We start from the raw sequence: 21,768 nt of genomic DNA on the forward strand, positions 1-21,768 counted from the left end.
TTGAGCATTTTGTATGAAAATCGGCTTTCACTACTATTATTCTAAACACATACACAACTGTATATCTTCGATAGCATAGATCTAACTATAGGTAAATGAGATTGTCAAGCAAAAGTTTAGCTGGGTTTGCTACCGTATTCAAATATCCAGATGGTACAAAGATTGCTCACCAGACTTAACTCCATGGAATCAAGATGACTTTGTAACTTAAAAATAGATCCTATTAAAATCCCCACCATTCCTTTCTATTCCATTCTGGCTTGACTCTTCCTTCCCGTGCGGTTCAACAATAAACAGAAAATCAGATTTCATTATACACGGTGTTTAAAAGGCCTATCATATTTTAATGAGCTGTAATACGATAGACATAAAAATGGTGATATTTTCATGATTAGGCCTGATGTTCTACTAACTTTTCTTTCTGAGGGTTAGCTACTAACATCCTCAATCAAAAATAATATCCAAAACATCATATTAAATCCATCATTCCAAGTTGTAAAAATCCTGCACTAGATTATTATGTTGATATATTTTGGATAAATAAAAAATCTTCAATTTGTGAGGAACAAAAACAAACAGTATAGACGCAAAAAATGCAAATATTTTTTTTAATTACCCCTGATAGGTTCTCCATAATTTCGCTATAAAAACGGGGTATTGCTTCTGCAGAAGGACCAAAAGCAACGAGTGGAAAAAAAAAGAACTGGTTTGCATCTTCTCTGATTGATATCAATTGTTTGTCATTTTATGATCACTTTTGTTGCACGTAAGTTATTTTAGATTAACTCCCAGGCTAAACTGTTGGCTCTTTTATCAGACACATGGAGAAGTAAAAGATATTCACACTTTTAAAAAATAAAAACATCGGGCTACTTTACTAATAAAAGAAAAATCGAATTCACAAATTTTCATATAATACATTTAGTTGCAAAATTTGCTTCTTCTCTTTGGAAGAATGATGATGACTCTTGTTCGACACGAGGTCCAACCGAAGTTTAGTTCGCTATGGGTTGATCACAAACAATTTAGAAGTTTTGCACATGGAAATCGATAGCAAAGCTCATCGATTTCAATATAACAAACTCATTGCGCAAAATCGATTAATTGACTAACTTGAACATAATGATCATAACACAAGCTAACCATAAGCAAAACACACTGAATCCGTGTAGGGTGATGATCTATGCGTCCATAGGCTGACGCATACAAATCTGAAGGGAAAGCTTCGGGAACTTATGTGGAAAAATTTTGGAATCCCTGTAGTCGGTTGATGAATCAATCCATGAACCAAAACAAAGGAATTCAATGTGTAACACACACGATGTTTGCAAGAAAATCACAGCAATTCGATATGGACGTTCATGAATCGATCCATAATTTTAAATTAACAAATCGAACGTGTGAATTTTTATCACTGCAGTAAAGGTAGTCGAAAGTTCAAGCATTTACGAGTTCTGCAATCTAGATCTAATGATTGTATAATTACACTACCTGCCATCATCCTCCAAATAAACATGCTTCAGAAGCATATAAATCCACAAATTCAATGTTCAGTAGTTCAGCCCGCTCAGTAGCAACATTAAAAACCATGCAATGTCATGCAGATTCTTGAAATACTTGGTTCCGGCTCACCTCCGAATATAATTAATGTTGTCCGAGGCAGTGTTCTAATAAACATATGAACTATATAGCATTTAATTGCAAAATAATTGAAAGTAAATAACTGATTAGACTGGCCCTTAAACAAAAAAGTTGTAAAATTTAACGGGGCACCCCCTAGGTATGTGCCTTAGGGTAAGAAAAAAGGTCTCTTAAAATTTGAACTCATTTGGTTGCTCCACCAGCTGGCGCATTCAATTCGAAGTTTGTATAGGCTAGGTATTCGCTTCAAATATATTGAAAACAAACCATTTCAGGCATTGCAGAATTCGCTCTCATTTGAGTATGAAGCACGATGAAAGCAAGCAAAGAAAAACATCCCATCTGTTGCAGTCCACGATCGTCTTTGTATCGCAAGGTGTAACAAGTCTGATAAATGGAAGCAGCGAGCGAGAGCCCCAAAGAGAGAGCGATGATAAAATCCATTTTTCTCGCTTGTTTACCGTTGGGGATAGGTGTTTTTCTTTACTGGCACGATAAACAATCCACGAAATTCCAATAGCAATAGTGTCCCTCAGGCTTGGAGCATGTTTAGAGGGTTTTTATCATGCACTACTATCCCCCCAAGGGTTCATTCAAATATTACGTAACGCAAAATTTGTCAGGTTTGGACCCCCTCCTACCCCCACGTAACAGCTTTTGTATTGAAATTTTTTAATTTTTGTATGGACCGTAACACTATGTAAGACCCCCACCCTCCCCCTGTTGCGTTACGTAATATTTGAACGGCCCCCAATCTGATCAAAGTTGTAGCAGTATACGATAAACAGTCTCTCATAAGGTGCAGCATGTTATGATAGTTACGGAGAGCGAATACGTGAGAGATTCTCTCAATTTTCTCAGGATTAAATCCCTGAACCATTTGTCACTGTTTCGTTCTGTATACTAGTTGATCGTGTTCAATTGGGCCCAGAATGGCAAATAGGGGAACATGGTCCAAGACGCACTGATGGGGTAAAATGGCCCACCTCATTAAATCATTCCTAGAACGTTTCAATTTGTACTCTTTGTCAAACGATGTTAAAATATGTTTACCCAAGAGTTGCCGCCACAACCCTTGGACATAAACTCATAGATTTTTCCTTAACTTTCCGGTGAAATTAAACTTTTTTCCCTTTTTTGCCTAAACATTAAGGTTTTCCGGAATAAGGAATAAGCGTTTCCATACCACAAAGCAAACTCATGGAGAAACATGGTTGATAACTACTAATTCTCCATACTAATGGCATTCTACCCCATCCATTTGGTCATTTTGAACCACCCCCATTTTTCAACCAACTTTTCTACACGGTTTAAATCCGATAAAAAACTCAAATTTGGGAAATGTTTTCATGATGGTAGCTACCAAATATTGTAAAGTTACTGTTAGGACTTCGAATGGCGTTGAAATGTGGATCTTATTAGGAGAAAACGGCACAAATCCTTAAAGTGGCATTTTGGACTATTTGACCATACACTAGTTGATACCCTAATGAAGATAATTGCAGAAGGTTGTGTCTAGATTTTAGCTCATTTTCATTACCATTTCAGTTGTTGAAAGTTAGGCTTAGATCAGCCCTTCCGTACAATCACATATATGCATGCGCCTTGCGCAGCAGCTCGCCCAGCGTCATAGGTGGCTATGATGCGCCTTGTGGTAACCATCATGCTATGTTGGAGAAACACAGGCAGTATCCCAGATCTACTTTAGATAGTTAAAACACCAACTTTATTAATTTTAATCATCATATAACCTTCTACAATATTGTTCGCTATAGTATCAAGTAGTGTTTTTGACATTCTGGGCTCAATTGAACGCGATCAACAATTTTCCTTAACTAAACAGTAGATGATGTACTGTTTCCCATATATTTAAGCTGGCAATGCTATATTAACTTCAATAGAAATGCGCCAGCTCATGGAAAGACCAAATGAGCAGAAATTTTCAGGAAGTCTTGCTCTTACCCTAAGGAATAATTCTGGGGGGGTGCCCCGTGGAATTATATAACTTTATTTTTCTCCCATACTGAGCATGTCCAGTGTAATAATTGATTCATAAATCTTGTTCACATTGATTCATATTTGTGGTCAACTTTTTTGCCAGTTCATAAATTGTGGTTTAAAACAATGTTCAAATAAGTGATAATTTCAAATGTTTTCAACAAATTTAATTACAACATTGTGCATGAACTGCAGGTATATACCCCACTTTACCGTTTGGCATTGATTTCATAAAAAAAATGTTTATTTTGCTTTCTATAATTAATCAAATTTAAGCTGAGGCTTAAATAGCCGTAGCGGTAAACGCGCAGCTATTCAGCAAGACCAAGCTGAGGGTCGTGGGTTCGAATCCCACCGGTCGAGGATCTTTTCGGGTTGGAAATTTTCTCGACTTCCCAGGGCATAGAGTATCTTCGTACCTGCCACACGATATACGCATGCAAAAATGGTCATTGGCACAGTAAGCTCTCAGTTAATAACAGTGGAAGTGCTCATAAGAACACTAAGCTGAGAAGCAGGCTCTGTCCCAGTGGGGACGTTATGCCAGAAAGAAGAAGAAGAAGCTGAGGCTTAAATGATTCATAACTGTGGGCCCAGTGTATAAAACGTTTGACTTTTACTGTGCGCCCTGTTTTCAAGTTGCCCGCGAAAGAGAGCGAGACAACACCAACACACGGCGCACAGTAAAAACCAATAGAACAAAAGAATTTATGGCACGTGCAAAGGCTCATAAAAATGTGCATGATTACAAAGCTTGCTTTGACTAAACCTATAAAAGTTATAGTGCAGGCAAGAAAAGTCTAAAGGGGGTGATTCACAATTTATAGTATGCTCAAGGATGGAAATCTAGTGATCATGACAAAATAAATGATGCATCGCGGTTGTTCTTTATCGTGCGATCATAGCAACAACGATTAACCTTTTGTCGTTAAGATATCACAACAAACTACGCTCCGCGATTAATGCATCGTTCTGCGTGTGGGCTAGCGATTAAATGTTCGCGAGCCAAAGTTTAATAATTCTGAGGATTTTTCCATTATTATCTGTTGATTTCCCTTCGGATATATTGTATGTGATTCTAAAATCATTTGGGCAAGGTTTTAACGAAAAATAATAGCGTGAATGCGCCATGTTTCAAGTTGATCGCTACTTGTAACAACATCCGATAAACACTTTGTCCCACGACAAACATTGCATCGGATGCTCCTTATGTCGGTACAATGCGCGCGTGGTGAGGTTTTCAAATCATGCTGCTGCAAGAGCGACGGCCCTCTTAGACCGTTCAAATACCGTGTTGTTTGTCGCTAGAGACGATTTTTTTCCATCCTTGAGTATGCTAGGGTGACGGTGCCATTAGTGGACTACCTAAGCTATAAAAAATCATAACAAAATAACGAAAAGCCTTAACCAAGATCTTTTGGCGTCAACAGAAAGACTTCAACCTCTACTATATAGGAAAAATATAAAAAGAGTGATAAAACTAATTTTTAACATAAAATCGCTTGAGCCACTATTGGTACACGTGTTCCAGTAGTTGCGCTAGTGCTCCAGTAGTAGACGTTCGGGAATGATATAAGGAATTTTGAACAAAATGGTAATTTTTTACATAAGTTTAACATTTTTCCCTCGGAACAGCAATTAATATCTTTCGAATGAAGCATAAAGATCATCTCTAGGGCTTTTCTTCATTTTCATACATCCATTTTGAAAACTGCTTCCATCCATTGATCCACTACTGGAACACGACGGCCACTATTGGTGCAAGGGAGCAAATTTTTTGCATAAACTATATTATTTATATGACTTTTTGATAAAATAAAAAGCTGAAATTTGGCAAATCGACTAAACTAGAGATTATCTATCCACCAAAAATAGCACATGTCGTTTTTATCGAAAAATGTTCGTTTTATTCCATAGTCCAATCTACTGGTACATTACAACCATTGGTACCGGCACCCTACTAGCGTGAAAAGCTGGATATAAAATAAAGAATTTTTATCTGTCTTGGTAATGTTTTAAGTTATTTATCGTTATGTCAATTTGAATTTTATAAATGATTCATAATTTATTGTTCAACTGCGATAAAATTTGCAAATCACATCCGCAAATGAACGTGAAGGAACTCTCGCTTTCTCTTTCCGCCGGATTTATTATCACACATTTGCCTCGTTCGCAAACTGATCTTGAGATCTGAAATTTCTGCTTCGATCTGTTGCTTAAACGTCGTAACTGCATCATTGTTACCGTAATTTACTATGACGTGAATGATATTTGGAAATCGTAGTGTTGAAAACCGAGTGGATCGTCAAATAAAACTCATAAAACCCATCAAAACTAGGTTTACCAGTAAAATGTGTCCTCGAATAAGCACAGCAGCAGAATGCGGGTGAAAATGTCTGTAGGGGAGAGTGGTCAGTAGAAAGCTTATGAGATAGATGTCTTGTTTTTTTTACGAAGTAATCATTGGAAGTAATTGCGGAAGTTTCTAGTAATCGTCCAATCAATTTTCTTTCCTTCATCAATAAACTTTTTCAAAAGGTCATTTTGAAGGAAATGATGGTCCACATTAACGGAAATTCAATTTTTGACAATGAACAATTCGGATTCTGATCATCAAGATCATCTTAAGAACAAGCTTTTGAGCCAGCCATGTTGTATGCTGTACGAATATGAACTAGCTGTTATAATACCAGAAAGGAAGCTCAGAAGAGGATTCAAAATAAAATTTTGAAAATGATTTGGAAGCTTCCTCCCTGTTATAGTACAAATGAGACTATCCAATGTTGAATCATTGGAACAAATGTCGAAAATTATTACTAAGTTTTGACAAAAACCGTTGCAATCTTCAATTCCCACGAATAATGCGTTATACAGTTAACTCTCCCTTACTCGATATTCCGTATCTCGATATCGAGTTAGAGAACCATAGTAAAAGTTGGTTTTCATGGCTAACTCGATGGTTCCTTGGATCGCATTTGCACTGGTTTTGTGTTCTGTAACTCGATATCTCCCTAACTCGATGGTCCCTTCAATATCGAGTTATGGAGAGTTGACTGTATATCTACGTTATGGTAACTGAAAACGTTTTTTCCTATACACATGTGAAATCAACTCACATATAAAAACTCTAAACTGCTACGGCAAATGAAATATAATATGTTGTTAACAACATGTTAATAAAAGCTTAATTTAGTTTTACCAAATTAGGATGATAGTGTTTTTATAATACAGAAATATGTGTAAGAAATGAATATAAAGTTTGAAATGAAACTAATAAATAAATTAAAAAACGACCTTTGTTGTCAAACTTCTACCAGAAACGTTGTTGTAGCCTAGTTGATAACGACTTTCCCTTACATTCACTTCTTCGGTATATTGTTCGGCCATACCATCCGTCATCAATTGACTGCTCTTTTAACGTCGTTTTCGTTGTTATTGGCACTTTCCGGTTTCAGAGTGGAATAAGCGCAACGGCAAAAATGTGTAATGCGACGAAATGTGCCTACTTTGATCAATTTTAATTTCAAGCACGCACGGCACGCTGTCACACTCGGCTGTTTCCGTTGATTCGGGTAGCAGGTGAAGTATGGCTTAATTTAAAATTTCTCCCCCTATTACGGTTCTTGTCCATCGAGGAGCCTTCCAAGTTTGCACAGCGGCGAACAAAGTTGTTGGTAAAGCACAGAAACTTTCAAAATATGGTAGGCACTCATTTATGTGACTGAACTCATATTTTAAACATATATATTATCCAAGTTTATGTTTTGTTAGTGTATTCGATAAAGGAACTGTATAGCATACGATTTATACCTCAAATAATTATGCCCAACTATTTAATTTAATTAAAAGTATTTAAGACTATCGGAAATAACCATAGCAATCAGTTGTAAAAACGTAAAACAATAAATAAAACGGATGGAATAGTAGGCAAAGATCACAGTTAACATTAGAGTAGGCCATGTTAGGATAGGAATTATTAAAGTTTCTTTACGAAGTTGTTTTTGGGTTAAGACATCATTTATGGAGTTGCTATATCGTGAAACTAACAATTTATTGCGGGATAATTTTAGAAAGTAAATTGAGATCTGCCTTTTTCCCAATTCTTTTAATCCGTACTGTAATTGCATATTGATGACTGATCCTCTTTAGTAAACTACCAATGTGCTCCATTGCATTGGTTGCGAATCTTCCCTCAATGCTTTGAGCAGGTATTATGATGGGTGAGGGTGGGATGGCAACAAGCAAGCACGCATCGACTCAAAGCGCACAGACAAAACAAGACGAAAATTTCAATGGAGGCGCGGAAAAGCGTGATTTTGGTGGTGTTTTACTGATTTGTTGTCTGATTGACAGGGAGAGAGAAGCTTTCAAATTAGCAACATGCGATTGATGGTCGTTCAGTAGCTTGAATGTCCCCCTGGGTTTCGGTCGATTCGACTATTCGATTCGGTTAGGGTCTGTGCCGATGCACGGGCAGTGAAAACGCGTGAAAAGTAACTTAGTGACCATGGGAAAGATGAGAAGTGCCCTGACGGTAGCAGTTATCCTTGTCGTAGCATGTCATGCCAACGGCGAAGAAGCGGCGAACGGAAAGGATTCGTACTTGGCAGCACTGCATAATTCGCACCAGATAAATCAACAGAATAAAGCACATGGTTAGTGAGGAATAATATGGTTGATCAAGTGAAATATTGTGATTGCAACATAAGTTCTGGTTAGTTAAACGGTATAAGGATGCAAATCAAAGAAGCACGATTCATGGCACATGGTATCTAAGACAGGCCTGCAAAACCTTTTAGAAACGAGGGCGAAATTAGGGAGAAAATATTGTACGGCGAGCCAAACTACGTCCACGATGCAGTTAAACTTTGTTCTGGTCAGGTAATATTGCGAATCTTTACTATAATCCGTAGACTGTCCAACAAGTTACGCGCCGGTGGCCCATGCGCCGAGTTGTGCGCCAGCCAAAAAGTAAATAAAGAAATGTCAAAATGTCTCGCCGAGGAAGTGAATCACTTTTAGGGCTTCAGTTCTAAACTGGACAGCGATCATAATTGTTTAATCGATAAAAAATATATGGAATAAACATTTTCGTACCTTCTTGTTTTCAAGTAGCTAGCATTTTAAATCGTTTTGACTGATCACAACTCGGCGCATGAGCGATCGGCGCGCAACTTTTTCGAGGGTCTGCGGTTTTCAGAAAAGATTCGCAAAGTGCCCAACCAGTACCAGACCCTGGCGCGTAACACAAGAAATAAAGAGAAAGTGATCGAAATGCTAAAAATTCTCGAGAAGCATAATATGCGGTGTTACACAAAAAGAGATTATATACTTTGTCCAAATGGGAAAAAAGAACAAGAAGAAGAATAATAATTGCTTCTGCCCAGGACTTGTAAAACTTAGTAGTGGATTTTGTGTTAGCCTTGCCCAGCAATGGCAAGATCTGGTATAATTTTTTTGTAAAAAAGCCTATTATGGCGCTATGAGAATGATTGAGAACAGTGAATCAAATTGTCATCAAAACAGACGAAAAACAAACAACAAAGCAAGCTCGCTCACAACCGTTTGTCCCAACTGTTGCGGATAAGGATACAATCAAAAGCAAAATTGTCATGACAATCACAGAGCGCAATATTGTTGCAACCTTTTCAACTCGCGAATAATCTGTTATTTTAAACACAAAACCAAATTTTATTTTATGAATGCTGTTCAATAATGTGTCAATGTTTACCAACACAGAGAAAGTTCTCGAAAATTGCAAAGCAAAACCCAGAGAATCGCAGCGCACGTGGTGATCGATCATTGTCATATTCTGTTCAAGTGATGATAAACTAAAGTGGCCAGATATGTTCGGCCTCAATGCGGGACACAATTGGTAAACTTATGAAAATTAGTGTGCGAATTATTAATATTCAATATAAAATACAATTTTTTATGAAAAGATAAGATTTTTTCATGATAGTTTTAAGTTAGTTATTTCTAAGAAATTTTTAACTTATTGCTCTGTTGCTCAAAACCATACATATTCTAGTGAAATTTTCTTAAACTGTCGTGGAATAATTTTCAACATTCAACAGATAAAAATATCAAAACAAGTTTTAATTTAGATTTGATTCACGCGGTATTTTCGAACTAGGTTTCTCAAGGAGTTTTTTTTTCGTAAGCTTTTCGAATAAATTTCAAAGATATTCAAGCAAAAATCAATAGTATTTCGAACTGAATCCTTTCAATATTCTGGATGAAAACATTCCAAAACATATTTGAATAATTTCTTGTAATTGTTGACATCTTTGATGTAACTCATGTAAGTCAGATGTAAAAATATCGTATAAATTGGTCCTGCTTTGAGGAACACCAGCTCTTACAGTTCTGATAATTAACCCGAATATACTGCCGTTCTACGCATATTTGTCCCGTGGTCCATAAGATTCACATAGAACATGGGACAAGTAGGCGTAGAAGGGCAGTGTACGATTTAACAGATAACTTTGGATTATTCTAACAATGTATGCTGGAAAATTAAAGTTTTTTTTTTTATTTTCCAATCAAGCCTACATGTCAAACACTGTCGAATGCTTTTTCTATGTTCAGAGGAGCAAGATCAATGGAACATTCTTCATATTTGTTGGACAGGATCAAATTTGTTACAGGTAAAAGTTGATGAGGGGTCGAAAGTCCATGTTCGTTGGTGTGGACTATCATTCTGTTCAAAATGACCTTTTCAAAATGTTTACTGATGGAGAAAAAGCAAACTAATTGGACGATAGCTGGAAGCTTCTGCAGGATTTTTGTCAGGATTTGAAATTGGTACAATCTTGGCATTTTTCCATTTGCCAGGAAATTATGCCAACTGAATACATTTGTTAAGTATATCAACTAAGAATACTAAACTACTCTATGGAAGTTTTTTTTTGAGAATTTTTTGATAATAGTTTTCACTTATTCTAAATAAGTGCATAATAAGAGAATGTTTTCGAAATCCTGATTAACTTGATTTCCAATTGAACTAGTGAGTCATTAATATTGTGTGCCCTTTCAATCTGCATAGTACGTTTTTGAGTTTTCTCGCAATTAGTAATAATTTGTTTTCTTTTACCAATGCCGGAAGTGCTAGACATAACGCTCTGCTCGAATAGAATCAGTCACAAGTTGACGAATTGGTATGTATCAGATGAGGAATCATTATCTGATCATCGCTACATCTTCTTTGAACATTCAAATGTAACTGCGCAGACTTTGCGTTTTAGGAATCCCCGGTCAACAAACTGGTAACTCTATATTGAATTGGTTGCGACCAAATTTCATGGATATTCACCGTCCATTGAAAATTCAAGTGATCTGGATGATGCCGTTGATACTACAACATTATGGAAGCTTTTGAAGAAGCATGTCCTCTGCGGTCTGTAAAGACTACAAGAGGGACCCCATGGTGGAATTCCGATCTGACTAGACTCAGGAAACAATGTAGAAGGAGTTGGAACAGACGCCGTTCAGCTGGATCAGAGTCGTTCAAGTCGGCTCGCAAGGCTTACAAGAAGGCTCTTCGTTCTGCTGAACGATCCGGCTGGAAAAACCTTTGTACAAATGTTTCCAGTTTGAGTGAAGTCAGTCGGCTGAACAAAATCCTTGCAAAATCTAAGGATTTCCAAGTGAATGATATTCGCTTACCTAATGGTGACTTTACTTTTTCCGATGAAAAAGTTTTAGAATGTTTATTCAATACACACTTCCCCGGATGTGTGGACATAGCATCTACGGATGAACCAAATGTCTTTTCATGTAGTTACGAGTCTCTGGCCTCGGCTCGCAGTATCGTAACTACTGAATCGATTCAATGGGCACTTAATAGTTTTGCTCCTTTCAAATCTCCAGGAGCGGATGGGATTTATCCTGTTCTGCTCCAGAAGGGATTTGAGTTTATCAAACATGTTTTGAAAAAGCTACTTGTAAGCAGTTTTGCTACCGGGTACATTCCCAGTTTACTGTAAAGTTTATCCCGAAAGGAGGACGTGCATCATATGAAGAAGCGAAGTGTTTTAGACCAATCAGTCTGACCTCTTTTCTTCTGAAATGTCTGGAACGCATTATCGACCATCATATCCGTGATGTTTATTTGGCAAACATGCCTCTTCATGTGAATCAACATGCTTACCAATCTGGAAAGTCCACTGTGACTCTTTTACACAAAGTTGTATACGATATCGAGCATTCGCTCAGAAGCAATCTTGCTTTTGGTGTTTTCTTGGATATTGAGGGTGCCTTTGATAACGTGTCTCTCAATGCCATATTGGAAGCCGCACGAAACCATGGGCTACCTACAATGATTACCAATGGATCATTAAAATAACCAAAACGGCCGCTATGGACAGCACAGATAGCGCCACCGTAGCCTTGTGTGTTTGACAGAACAGCAATGCTGTCACAATGTTAAATCCCATATACAGTGGCGCCTTTGTTTTGATGCGGTGAGCACTTGCAAAAACTACCTTCAATGATCCATTGGATTCATCAAATGCTCAAAATCCGACATCTCTTCTCGACATTGCGTCTAGCAGCGATTCGAAAATTGAGTGTTTGCGGATGCCCCCAAGGGGGAGTCTTGTCACCACTTTTGTGGAATCTCGTAGCAGATACGCTATTGAGGCAACTCAATAATAGCGGTTTTCCAACTTATGGATTTGCCGACGACTATCTAGCTTTGATAGTTGGTATGTGCATAAGCACCCTATTCGACCTGATGCAACGTGCTCTCCAGGTAGTCGAGAGTTGGTGTCGCCAATATGGCCTTTCGGTTAACCCGAATAAAACATCTATTGTTCTTTTTACGGAAAGACGAAACCGCGATGGAATTCGACCTTTACGTCTGTTTGGCACTGAGATTAATGTGACTGATCAAGTAAAGTATGTCGGAGTCATTCTAGATTCCAAACTTTTATGGACAGCTCACATTGATTTCAGAGTCAAAAAAGCTTGCATGGCCTTCGGTCAATGCCGGCGAACCTTTGGTAAAACTCGGGGCCTCAAACCCAAATATATCAAATGGATTTACACAACAGTTGTTCGACCAATATTGGCATATGGATGTCTTGTGTGGTGGCAAAAGGGCGAAGTGAGAACAATCCAATCATTTAGTAAAAATAAATAAATGATTTGAGATTTTATCAAACAAGTCTTATCGATTTTTTCTATACCGCATTGACAAAGTGATTCACAAGGAGCAAGTTTGTTTGTAGTGTTGCACAGTATTTTTAAATATTTCATAAAATTTTATTGAACTGTTGCTTGATTGCATCGTAATCCAGAAATCTTGTCACAATTTCTGATTTTAGAGACGTTTTACAAAAATAATTACTCAAGGTGTCAGCACTGATTATTCAAACATGGTACCTGTTCATGGAATCCCTAATCGGATTCTGCACACACCAACTGACATCCATCAAAGTATCTCGGGTCATGTAGAGAATGACAGACGTCAATGCGATTAAGTAGACCGAAGTGTAAAACCGCAAGCCATGTGCGAACATACGGTGTGAATTATCATTTCTTTTTCTTTAGATTACTATTCCTTTTTTATCCAGTTTTCACCCTTTGGGATTGTGCACAAATGTGAAACAAATTTATAATTTCTTGGGACATCTCCAAAGGATGTGCTTGATGGCGATGTCTGGTGCGTTCTCTACAACTCCCACAGCAGCGCTTGAGGCCATTTTCGACGTTGCGCCACTACACATGCATCTTAAACAAGAAGCACTTTCTTGCTCTTACCGTACCGTACCCATAACTGGATCTACTGGAGAAAAATCCAGTGAATCGTAGATCTACACACACTTCGTTATCTCCACTTTTGGTGAATTGGGACAAAATTGTCCTTGCTCCAAGTGATCTCACAATTGCTTGTCACTTTCCTTACAGGACATTTACCACACAATTCCCTTCACGGGAAGAGTGGACGTCTGGCTATTTGGAAAGAAGTATTTCAAACAATATAGTATGTTACACTGATGGCTCCCTTCTTGAAGGTAGAGCTGGTGCAGGAGTATATTCTCGTGAGCTAAGGCTGAATTAGTTTTACTCACTTGGTAGAAACTGCACCGTTTTTCAGGCGGAAATATTCGCCCTTATGTGTGGAGTGCAATCAGCACTTCAACAGCGCGTAATGGGTAAAGTCATATACTTCTGTTCAGATAGTCAGGCTGCTATAAAAGCTCTTGCTTCGGCCAACTCAAGGTCGAAGCTTGTTATCGCATGTCGAACTCAAATTGAGGAACTGAATTCAGTCAACTCTGTAAACCTTGTATGGGTACCTGGCCATTCTTCCATCGCTGGAAATGAATTGGCTGATAAGCTAGCTCGCGATGGAGCGTCGCATGACTTCATTGGCCCTGAGCCGGCTATTCCAATTTCGAAGTGCTGGGTGAAGCTTCAGATAAACTCTTGGGCGGCAACTCAGCACCAGCAATATTGGAATAGTTTGGAGTCATGTCGTCAAACAAAATTGTACATTACTGAGCCATCTCCAAGGGTGGCGAAGTATTTAACAAATCTGTCAAAGCAGAATTGCAGTCTCTTGGTCAGAGCGTTGACAGGCCACTGCCGACTCAACTATCACATGGCAAATATTCAGCGTGCTGACTCATTTGTGTGTGATAGTTGTGACTCCGATTATGGAACTTCGTATCACCTGATATGCAACTGTCCAGTTTTTTCGCAAATGCGATTCCAATTACTTGGTAAACACTTATTAAGTGAAACTGAATTCAGAAGCCTGAATCTTCAGGACATTCTGTTATTCTTAACCCGCTGTGGTAATGAGCTATAGGCTCTCTTTACGCTCATGCGTTTTGCAGTGCCCTTTTTAGGGCGCTGTTCGAACCCATTGTGGTATGGATACATGCTCTCATTTCGCTTATGCGATCTTCCCTCTTCAAGGGACCCCACTCCTATTCCCCCCATCTTTCCCTTCCTTTTTCTCTCCCATCGGGTAGATGATGAAATAGGCTCAAATATGGCGATGGCACAAATCTCCCAATTGGTGGGGAACATGCCTTTCGAGCCGGCCTTCTGATACCTGATACCTGAAGAATAATAAGCTACTCTATGGAAGTTTTTTAATGAGAATTTTTTGATAATAGTTTTCACTTATTCTAAATCAGTCCTCCAGGAAGCTAAGAAAACGGTCTCTTGATCGAGAATGTTTTCGAAATCCTGATTAACTTGATTTCCAATTGAACTAGTGAGTCATTTATTAATATTGTGTGCCCTTTCAATCTGCATAGTACGTTTTTGAGTTTTCTCGCAATTAGTAAGAATTTGTTTTCTTTTACCAATGCCGGAATTGGCTTCTGAGTTTTTTTTTTTCAAAATTTTAGACAATTGACAAACGAGATTTAAGTTACAATTTATGGGTAAGAGTAAAATGTTTTTTAATTTCATTTGGCATATTCTACCATACACATTCATTAGCAGGTTCGCAAGTGATCGTTGAAATTCCTCACTTTTTTAAGAAGGATCAAGAGATCATCGTCTATGACAGGCCTGCCCAACCTTTTTGGCTCTTTTTCGACATAAATGGTTGGTGAGTTCGCAAGAATAGACCGATATGAACAAAATTAGTTTCAAATGAAAGCTTGGTAGTATATCTGTTTAATGCATGCCGAAAATTTTAAATTTGTGTCAACCTCTTTGCTATCGACGCAATTGAGTCCAAAAAATGATCCGGACTGATTATTACCTTTGCTTGCATCGCTAGCGAAGAGTTTGATATAAGTTTAAAATTTTCAGCATGGATTAGACAGATATACTACTATGCTTTCGTTTGAGACTAATTTTGTTCATAACGGTCTATTCTTGCAAACGCACCAACAGTTTATGTCGAAAAAGAGCCAAAAAGGTTGGGCAGGCCTGGTCTATGATCACGGATTCGAATTTTACTTCACATTTTGATTTTGCAATGGCTCTTCCTTCAACAATGGAATTTGTTGAAATTTTGAGAACATTGTCAATATAAAGATTTGTTTGCTTAAATCAAGATTACTATCGATGTATGTTTCATATGTATTCCAGTCGGCTCGTAAATAATTGAAAGTGGAGCTGATAGGATTGAGAATTGCTTTGAAATGTAACTGGGACATGATCAGAATCAAAATCAGCATGAGTACCAGTGCTACCAGATGACTAGAGTCGATTACGACCAAATCAATCGTAGAAGGGTTTCTATAAGAGGACAAGTAGGGCTATAAGAGTATTGCATTGAGAAATATTTTGACGAGCACTAAATAAAATTCTGACGTTGGAATTACTTTGCAATTAACTTGCTCCCCAGTGTATTGAAAAGGTAATTAGGCAGCTTTGAAAATATATTTATCAAGCGTGTTTCAACAGAAACACCCAAAGTTTGAAAAACTATTTGATCCTAAACAAATAACGAAAAAAGTTGATGTTTTTTACGCCCAGAATGATGATTGCCCACATGCCTCATCAAATCGATCATTACATTAAACAAAACTGTTTGGATCTCTTTCGAGTTTGGATCCAGGTTTCAAATAAGTTTCAGTAATAACTGCTATATGTATGTTATTAGCTGTTGGAAAATTAAACAGCTCGTCCTCTTTACCATTCAAAGAACGAGCATCACAATTTAAATATTAAAAAAATATTTGGATTCATTAGAGAAACGCAATCCAATAACAATATTATTAGTAAATTTTACACCAACTTGGACTGATTCAGCCAGTGTGGTGGTTTTGAACATTGCACCAATCATTTGATTCAATTGTTCAGTTAAATAAACAAATTCAGAGAGAGACATGCTTCTATAAGTAGGTGTATTTTCTAATGATTTTTGTTGGGATTATCCGTTAACGAATAGACGGAAAATGAGTCGCCTGCGGTAGAAGAGGTTTTACCACATGATTTGAAACAATTAGAACGGTTATCCGTAGGAAGACAATTTGAAGGGGAGGAGCTGAAACTGCCTGCTACAATATCGGTATACGAGTTTGCTTGGGTAAATCCATTCAAAATTAAAGTTTTAAACGGCAACCCGACGGAAGAAAATTGGCTTGTGAATGAGCATGATTACACACTCAAACAGAGTATGAGAGTTCGGTAAATAAAATCACCGAATCTGATCTGAAATTTACCAAACTACAGATGTTTCGGTAATCAAGCAGTTTTTGACAGCAAAATTACTGAATTTCGGTGAATCGACGTGAATCTGTCATCATTTTTACTGAGGCGTCTGTAATTCGCCAGCATTACCGAGAACGGTGAAATATTCAACCGATGTTTCGGTAATTAATCTGTTAGTTTACCGAAGTCGGTAAATCTGAAAATTGACGCCATCGACGCTTGCTGTGATGTATTTTTTTTTCCTGGTGAGTCTTCAGAAGCTGCAAACATTTTGTGTAAAAACTATTACGAAAGTAAAAATCAAAATTATTTGCAGTACGGCTTTTAGGAACCACCGTGCACAGCACAGCTACTCGTTTTGTTCGTCCCATATTGGGAGCAACGCAGCCAGCTTTCATCAACAACAACGACGGCCCCATCTTCCGACTTGCTTGATTCCTTACTTATCCGTGTCGTAATGAAGCTTAAACGCGAATGAACATATACAATTGTACAATCATGACGATGAAATAAAAATATGAAGATGATATGTGGTATTTTGTCTATTTTTTATGTTGCTGATAAGCTTCCAGGGGTAAAAAACAACCGGCGGTCATGGATTACAGCTTTTCGGTAAAAAATCACCGAACGATCGGTAGTTTTGACATCTGCGCTGAAAAATTCAAATTACCGATCGTTCTGTAATCGGTTCGTTTACCGAACTGATTACCGACCGTTCAGCTGTTGAGATTTCGGTAAACGAATTACCGACTTCGGTGATTTGAGCTAAGTGTGTATAATTTACCTGAAGGGTATGATTCTTAACCAAGCGATTGTTAACTGAAAAATGAGCATTGTTGGAGACTCTACCAGGGGAAATCTGAGAACGAAAAATGTCACGGTTCATCTGTCTGGCACGAGACATAACGACTCGCTTACGCCAAGGGCAGTCGCAAAAGTTAGACTTATGATTGCCCCGCAATTTGCGCATATAAACTTATTAGTATCTTCCTTCACAAGACAGACGGCCTTATTCGTGAGGAGAACCTCCGCAAATCATGCCTTTAGCATCCATGCGGCAATGCTTTGTGCGAACGCCCTACTTTTGGCACCGACGGCATTGTGCGGGGTTCCAAAACTTTCCCCCAGGTTTCTGGAAATGTTCCCATGTCACACGGACATCGAACATAAGTCTTGCTTCTTCTGGACTATACTGGAGTAGCAATAACGGGCGGCCAATCAAGCTCAAGTTCAAGCTCACCTTATAGCATATGGTTTGACCTCAACACTATTTCCTTTTTTCTAGGTTTGGTGAGGATACCCCGCGAAGATTATGCCAGTGTTCCGTCATCATCCTACGACTACAGCTTAACTCCATCGAGCGGATATGGAGCTCCTGCCAACAGTTATGGCGCTCCACCCAAGGCAGCATACGGACCTCCCAAACCTGTCTATGGTCCACCTCAGCCGGTCTATGGACCTCCACCAGCCCAACCGATGAGCAACGGAACGCCGCACATGAGCCCCGAAAGCTGGCTGCTCAATAAGTTGAAAATGAAATTCAACTGGTTTACTCTAGCGAAAATTCTACTCAAGATTGTGATATTCAAAAAGATTGTTAAGTTCCTCGCCCTGCTATGCTTGCTGTTCTTCATTCCAACGCTGAAGCCAAGTGAAAGCGAGAGTGAGCACAGTGACGACGAAAGCCGACGCCGCAGCTACGATCTGCAATGTGAGTTGAATTAATAATTAGGTACCTGCCTTTCCTTGCCGTTTTAAATATTGAAAATCTGCATGCGTCAGATCGGTCAGCGATTCCCTTTGCCGGAGCGGAGATAATAAATGTGGTTTTCCTTTTCGATTGCTGACCATTTGCAGATGACTACGATACCCGGCTGAACCATGTGACAACGTTTGCCCTGAAAGCCATGGAAGCTTTCACCATCGATAACGAGCTGTATTGTCCGGAGGAGAACTTCCTCGGTTGCCGTGCGAAACGAATGTTCGACGTGATCGACGAGGAGTATCCACTGAAGGAGTGAGTATTAATAGGATGCCAAGAGCAATGATTGTATGGGTCACAATTTCCTTAAATATGATTTAGAACAAAGAAATTACAGGACAATGAATGAATGTGTGGGCAATAGAAAAGCCTTCTTTATAACGAATAATTCTAAAAAAGTTTTCAATGAAACGTTTAAAAGAACAATATTGTCTTTGGCGGTCATTTTGTTTTACGTCAATTTATTGAAAAAAAAAAAATAAAATGTTGGCTATACTGTATAGCCATTCTGAAAAAATCATACAAATCGGTTGAGTATTCTAGGAGATATCTGAAAATTACGATATGAGGGAAACATAAATGCTCATGTATCAAAAATGACTGCACCAAATTGCTCCATTTTTTCACAACATACTCAGATTAATGTATCATCCCGCGGAGTAAATATCTGAATACGATAAAAAATCTGTAGCCTGAGATATTTACGTGGGTTATGGCTACGCGTCGTAGGATAACCTCCAAGGGATTTTGGAATATCTCCGGATCCATATGACCAATTATCAATATCGACACATTTTCTAAAGCTGGACAAATTTTTTGAGTGCTTGCAAAAAAATGGTGCAAAAATATCAAGACACAAAAAAGTTATCGCGATTTCAATATTTTTTTAGCGATGAAAAATGAGGCTGCCGGTAGAGGGGTTAAGAAAAGGGGAGTTTGAAAAAGTGGTTTTCTGTGTATGCTGGTTATTTTTTTTTCTTGTGAAGACCCTACTGTCCCTGGAAAAAAATCCTGGCTCCGCCACTGCATCATATAAATAAAGTTACGAAAACAATAATATTTACGTTCTTTTATCAAAGATTTCAATTTTTTTCTTAGTGCTTCGAATATCTGGAGGATTCGATTGTGCGGAGTGAAAAAAAAAATCAATACTCCGGATAGTCGAGTCCGACCTGTATTGAAATTAGCTGCCGAAATCTTTCATGAGCTTTTCTCAACCAAGTTCATTAGTTCCTCCAGACCAGGGCTGGGAATGGCTTGATTTTCGCGGAAATCACGTGGCTCTTATCACTACAGTAGTTAAAAATCTTGAATCTCATCAAGTAGCCTTTGTTGGTTACTTGAATTGTCTAAATCAGCATGATAAAAAGAAGCAAGGTATTATACTCTGCAAAATTACATTTGGCAATGACGTCATTCCTATCGCAAACTCGAACGAGTGCAAAAGAAAGCAAGGCCTGCTCTCTTTTTCTATCCTCAAGGCCTATGCTTGACGATAGGAATGACGACACATGTTTTGATGGAAAATCGTTGTTTACACGTGGGAATAGCCTACCTTGTTGTGTCTACCGTGTAAATCAGTTGTGTCATTGAAGCTGTAAATGCGGGAAATGCAGTGGGAAATAAAACATTTTTCTACAGTAGTTTTTGTTTCCTCTAAGCAACGGCCAGGGTTGACAGAAACTCCTCTACGATGCAAAGAGGAGGCGATTTTGCCTTTTTTCTGAGGAGAAAAAACTAAACTTAAAATTTGCAACACAGATCCTCAAGCGATTCGAGCGAGAGTGCAAAAAATATTTTTTCATGTACTCTCTCTCCCTTGTTGCGATGCTCACCTTCGCTCACACTTCAAAAGAACTCTGCCGCCCGAACAAGACAGTCCTCGGGGAGTTGTGAGAGCACCCTTTTTTGATGGAATTTTACTCTGTTGTGTTTTGTGCTGCATCTTCCTCGCTCATATTTCGTCGTCTCTCTGCTTAACATTTTTTCGCTTACTCACAAAGAGGCAACCGAACTCTAATGATGTTGAGGAGTATTATCAAGCCTGCCGATAGGCATGAGTTTTACTGGCAGTCAGCAATGTGATTTGCTACGCTTGCCTACTGTAGTGTGAATCTCATATTTTTTCCCAACTCTGCTCCAGACTACCAAGTTCCTTTCAATACTGCTGACCTATTCCTCACTAGTTTTGTTCGACGCGTATTGACCTTCAAATCTTAGTTTTTCATCCATGCTACCTCTTCATTCAGACTACACCTCAGCGTCCAGCACCTGTCTCCTCATACAGATTCTGTTTCTTTATGGTCACTCATCAAACCAGCCTTAGCATATCGTTGAGATTTCAAGAGTATTCATTCCAGGTATCTGGGCAGAACCTTTATATTATTTTATGGCGTGATGCTGTTTGGATAAACAATATGTATTTCGTGCTATACACCTGTCTGCGACAAGATTCTCATATTGGTCCATGGCATTATAGCTATGGTGTTCAGCATAAGAAATCATTAATTTTGTCGCACGAAAAGTCAGACTTTGGGGGTTTGAGAGTTGATGTGTCGGAGGAAATTAAAATAATTGCTATTTCCAATCAAAATACACAAGACAATTTACCCTTTGAAGGAATCCCCCCACTAGACGACGGATTTGCAACTAGACACCCTTGTACTGAATATTGAATATTAATAGCTTGAAATCGCTTTTATTTTCTAGGATCTTGCGGATGTACGTTCCGCATTCCAGCAGAAAGGTATTCCGATTGCATTCCTACGATGAGGACGGCGATGACCACGTTACCAGCAATGGAATGGTAGACGATGGCAGCAACAGTAGCACCAGCGACAGCAACGAAAGTCGCGAACGTGATGACTAGATCGAAGCAGATACGATGAACACTGCGCTCACTACGATCGCTGCACTCTGTCCCCAGCCGACTTGGATCGCACAAATGCGATTATGAATTTCGATAAAAACTCGTGAACGAAAAAAAAAATGAAACATGCGTGATTTGAATTTTGGATTGTATCGATTGTGTGCCACTTTCTCGTCCTTTACTTTGTGTGGGTGTACGGGATTTATAGGTTATATTGTGTGAATTTTAGTACCGGAATAACGATCGCGCAAGTACTCATATAATTTATTTATTTATTTTCGCTGTAATTAGTTTGGAGGAGTGTCTTGTAATAAACACGTATTGGAAATGTGTTGTTAGAGGAAATTTCATCAAAGGTTTGTTTTGA

The 21,768-nt window shown here is 38.5% G+C and overlaps 1 protein-coding gene across 1 annotated transcript; it reads left to right on the top strand.

Annotated features, from left to right (window-relative positions):
- The first annotated feature begins 7,988 nt into the window (after positions 1 to 7,988).
- LOC5565259 lies at positions 7,989 to 21,746 on the top strand. The gene is made up of 4 exons (XM_001649564.2): positions 7,989 to 8,294; positions 18,056 to 18,481; positions 18,628 to 18,787; positions 21,242 to 21,746. Exons 1-4 carry the CDS (start codon positions 8,147 to 8,149, stop codon positions 21,399 to 21,401), a joined length of 894 nt encoding a protein of 297 aa, XP_001649614.2. The 5' UTR covers positions 7,989 to 8,146; the 3' UTR covers positions 21,402 to 21,746.
- The last annotated feature ends 22 nt before the right edge of the window (positions 21,747 to 21,768 follow it).

The sequence above is a fragment of the Aedes aegypti genome, chromosome 1 (genome assembly GCF_002204515.2).
Source record: "Aedes aegypti strain LVP_AGWG chromosome 1, AaegL5.0 Primary Assembly, whole genome shotgun sequence".
Lineage (NCBI taxonomy): Eukaryota > Metazoa > Arthropoda > Insecta > Diptera > Culicidae > Aedes > Aedes aegypti.

Excerpts from the sequence above, each read along its gene's own strand:
- LOC5565259 (XM_001649564.2), top strand. The coding sequence starts at position 8,147 with ATGGGAAAGATGAGAAGTGCCCTGACGGTAGCAGTTATCCTTGTCGTA. Across the intron at positions 18,482-18,627 it reads CCGCAGCTACGATCTGCAAT|ATGACTACGATACCCGGCTG; the intron begins GTGAGTTGAATT and ends GACCATTTGCAG. Across the intron at positions 18,788-21,241 it reads GAGGAGTATCCACTGAAGGA|GATCTTGCGGATGTACGTTC; the intron begins GTGAGTATTAAT and ends TTTATTTTCTAG.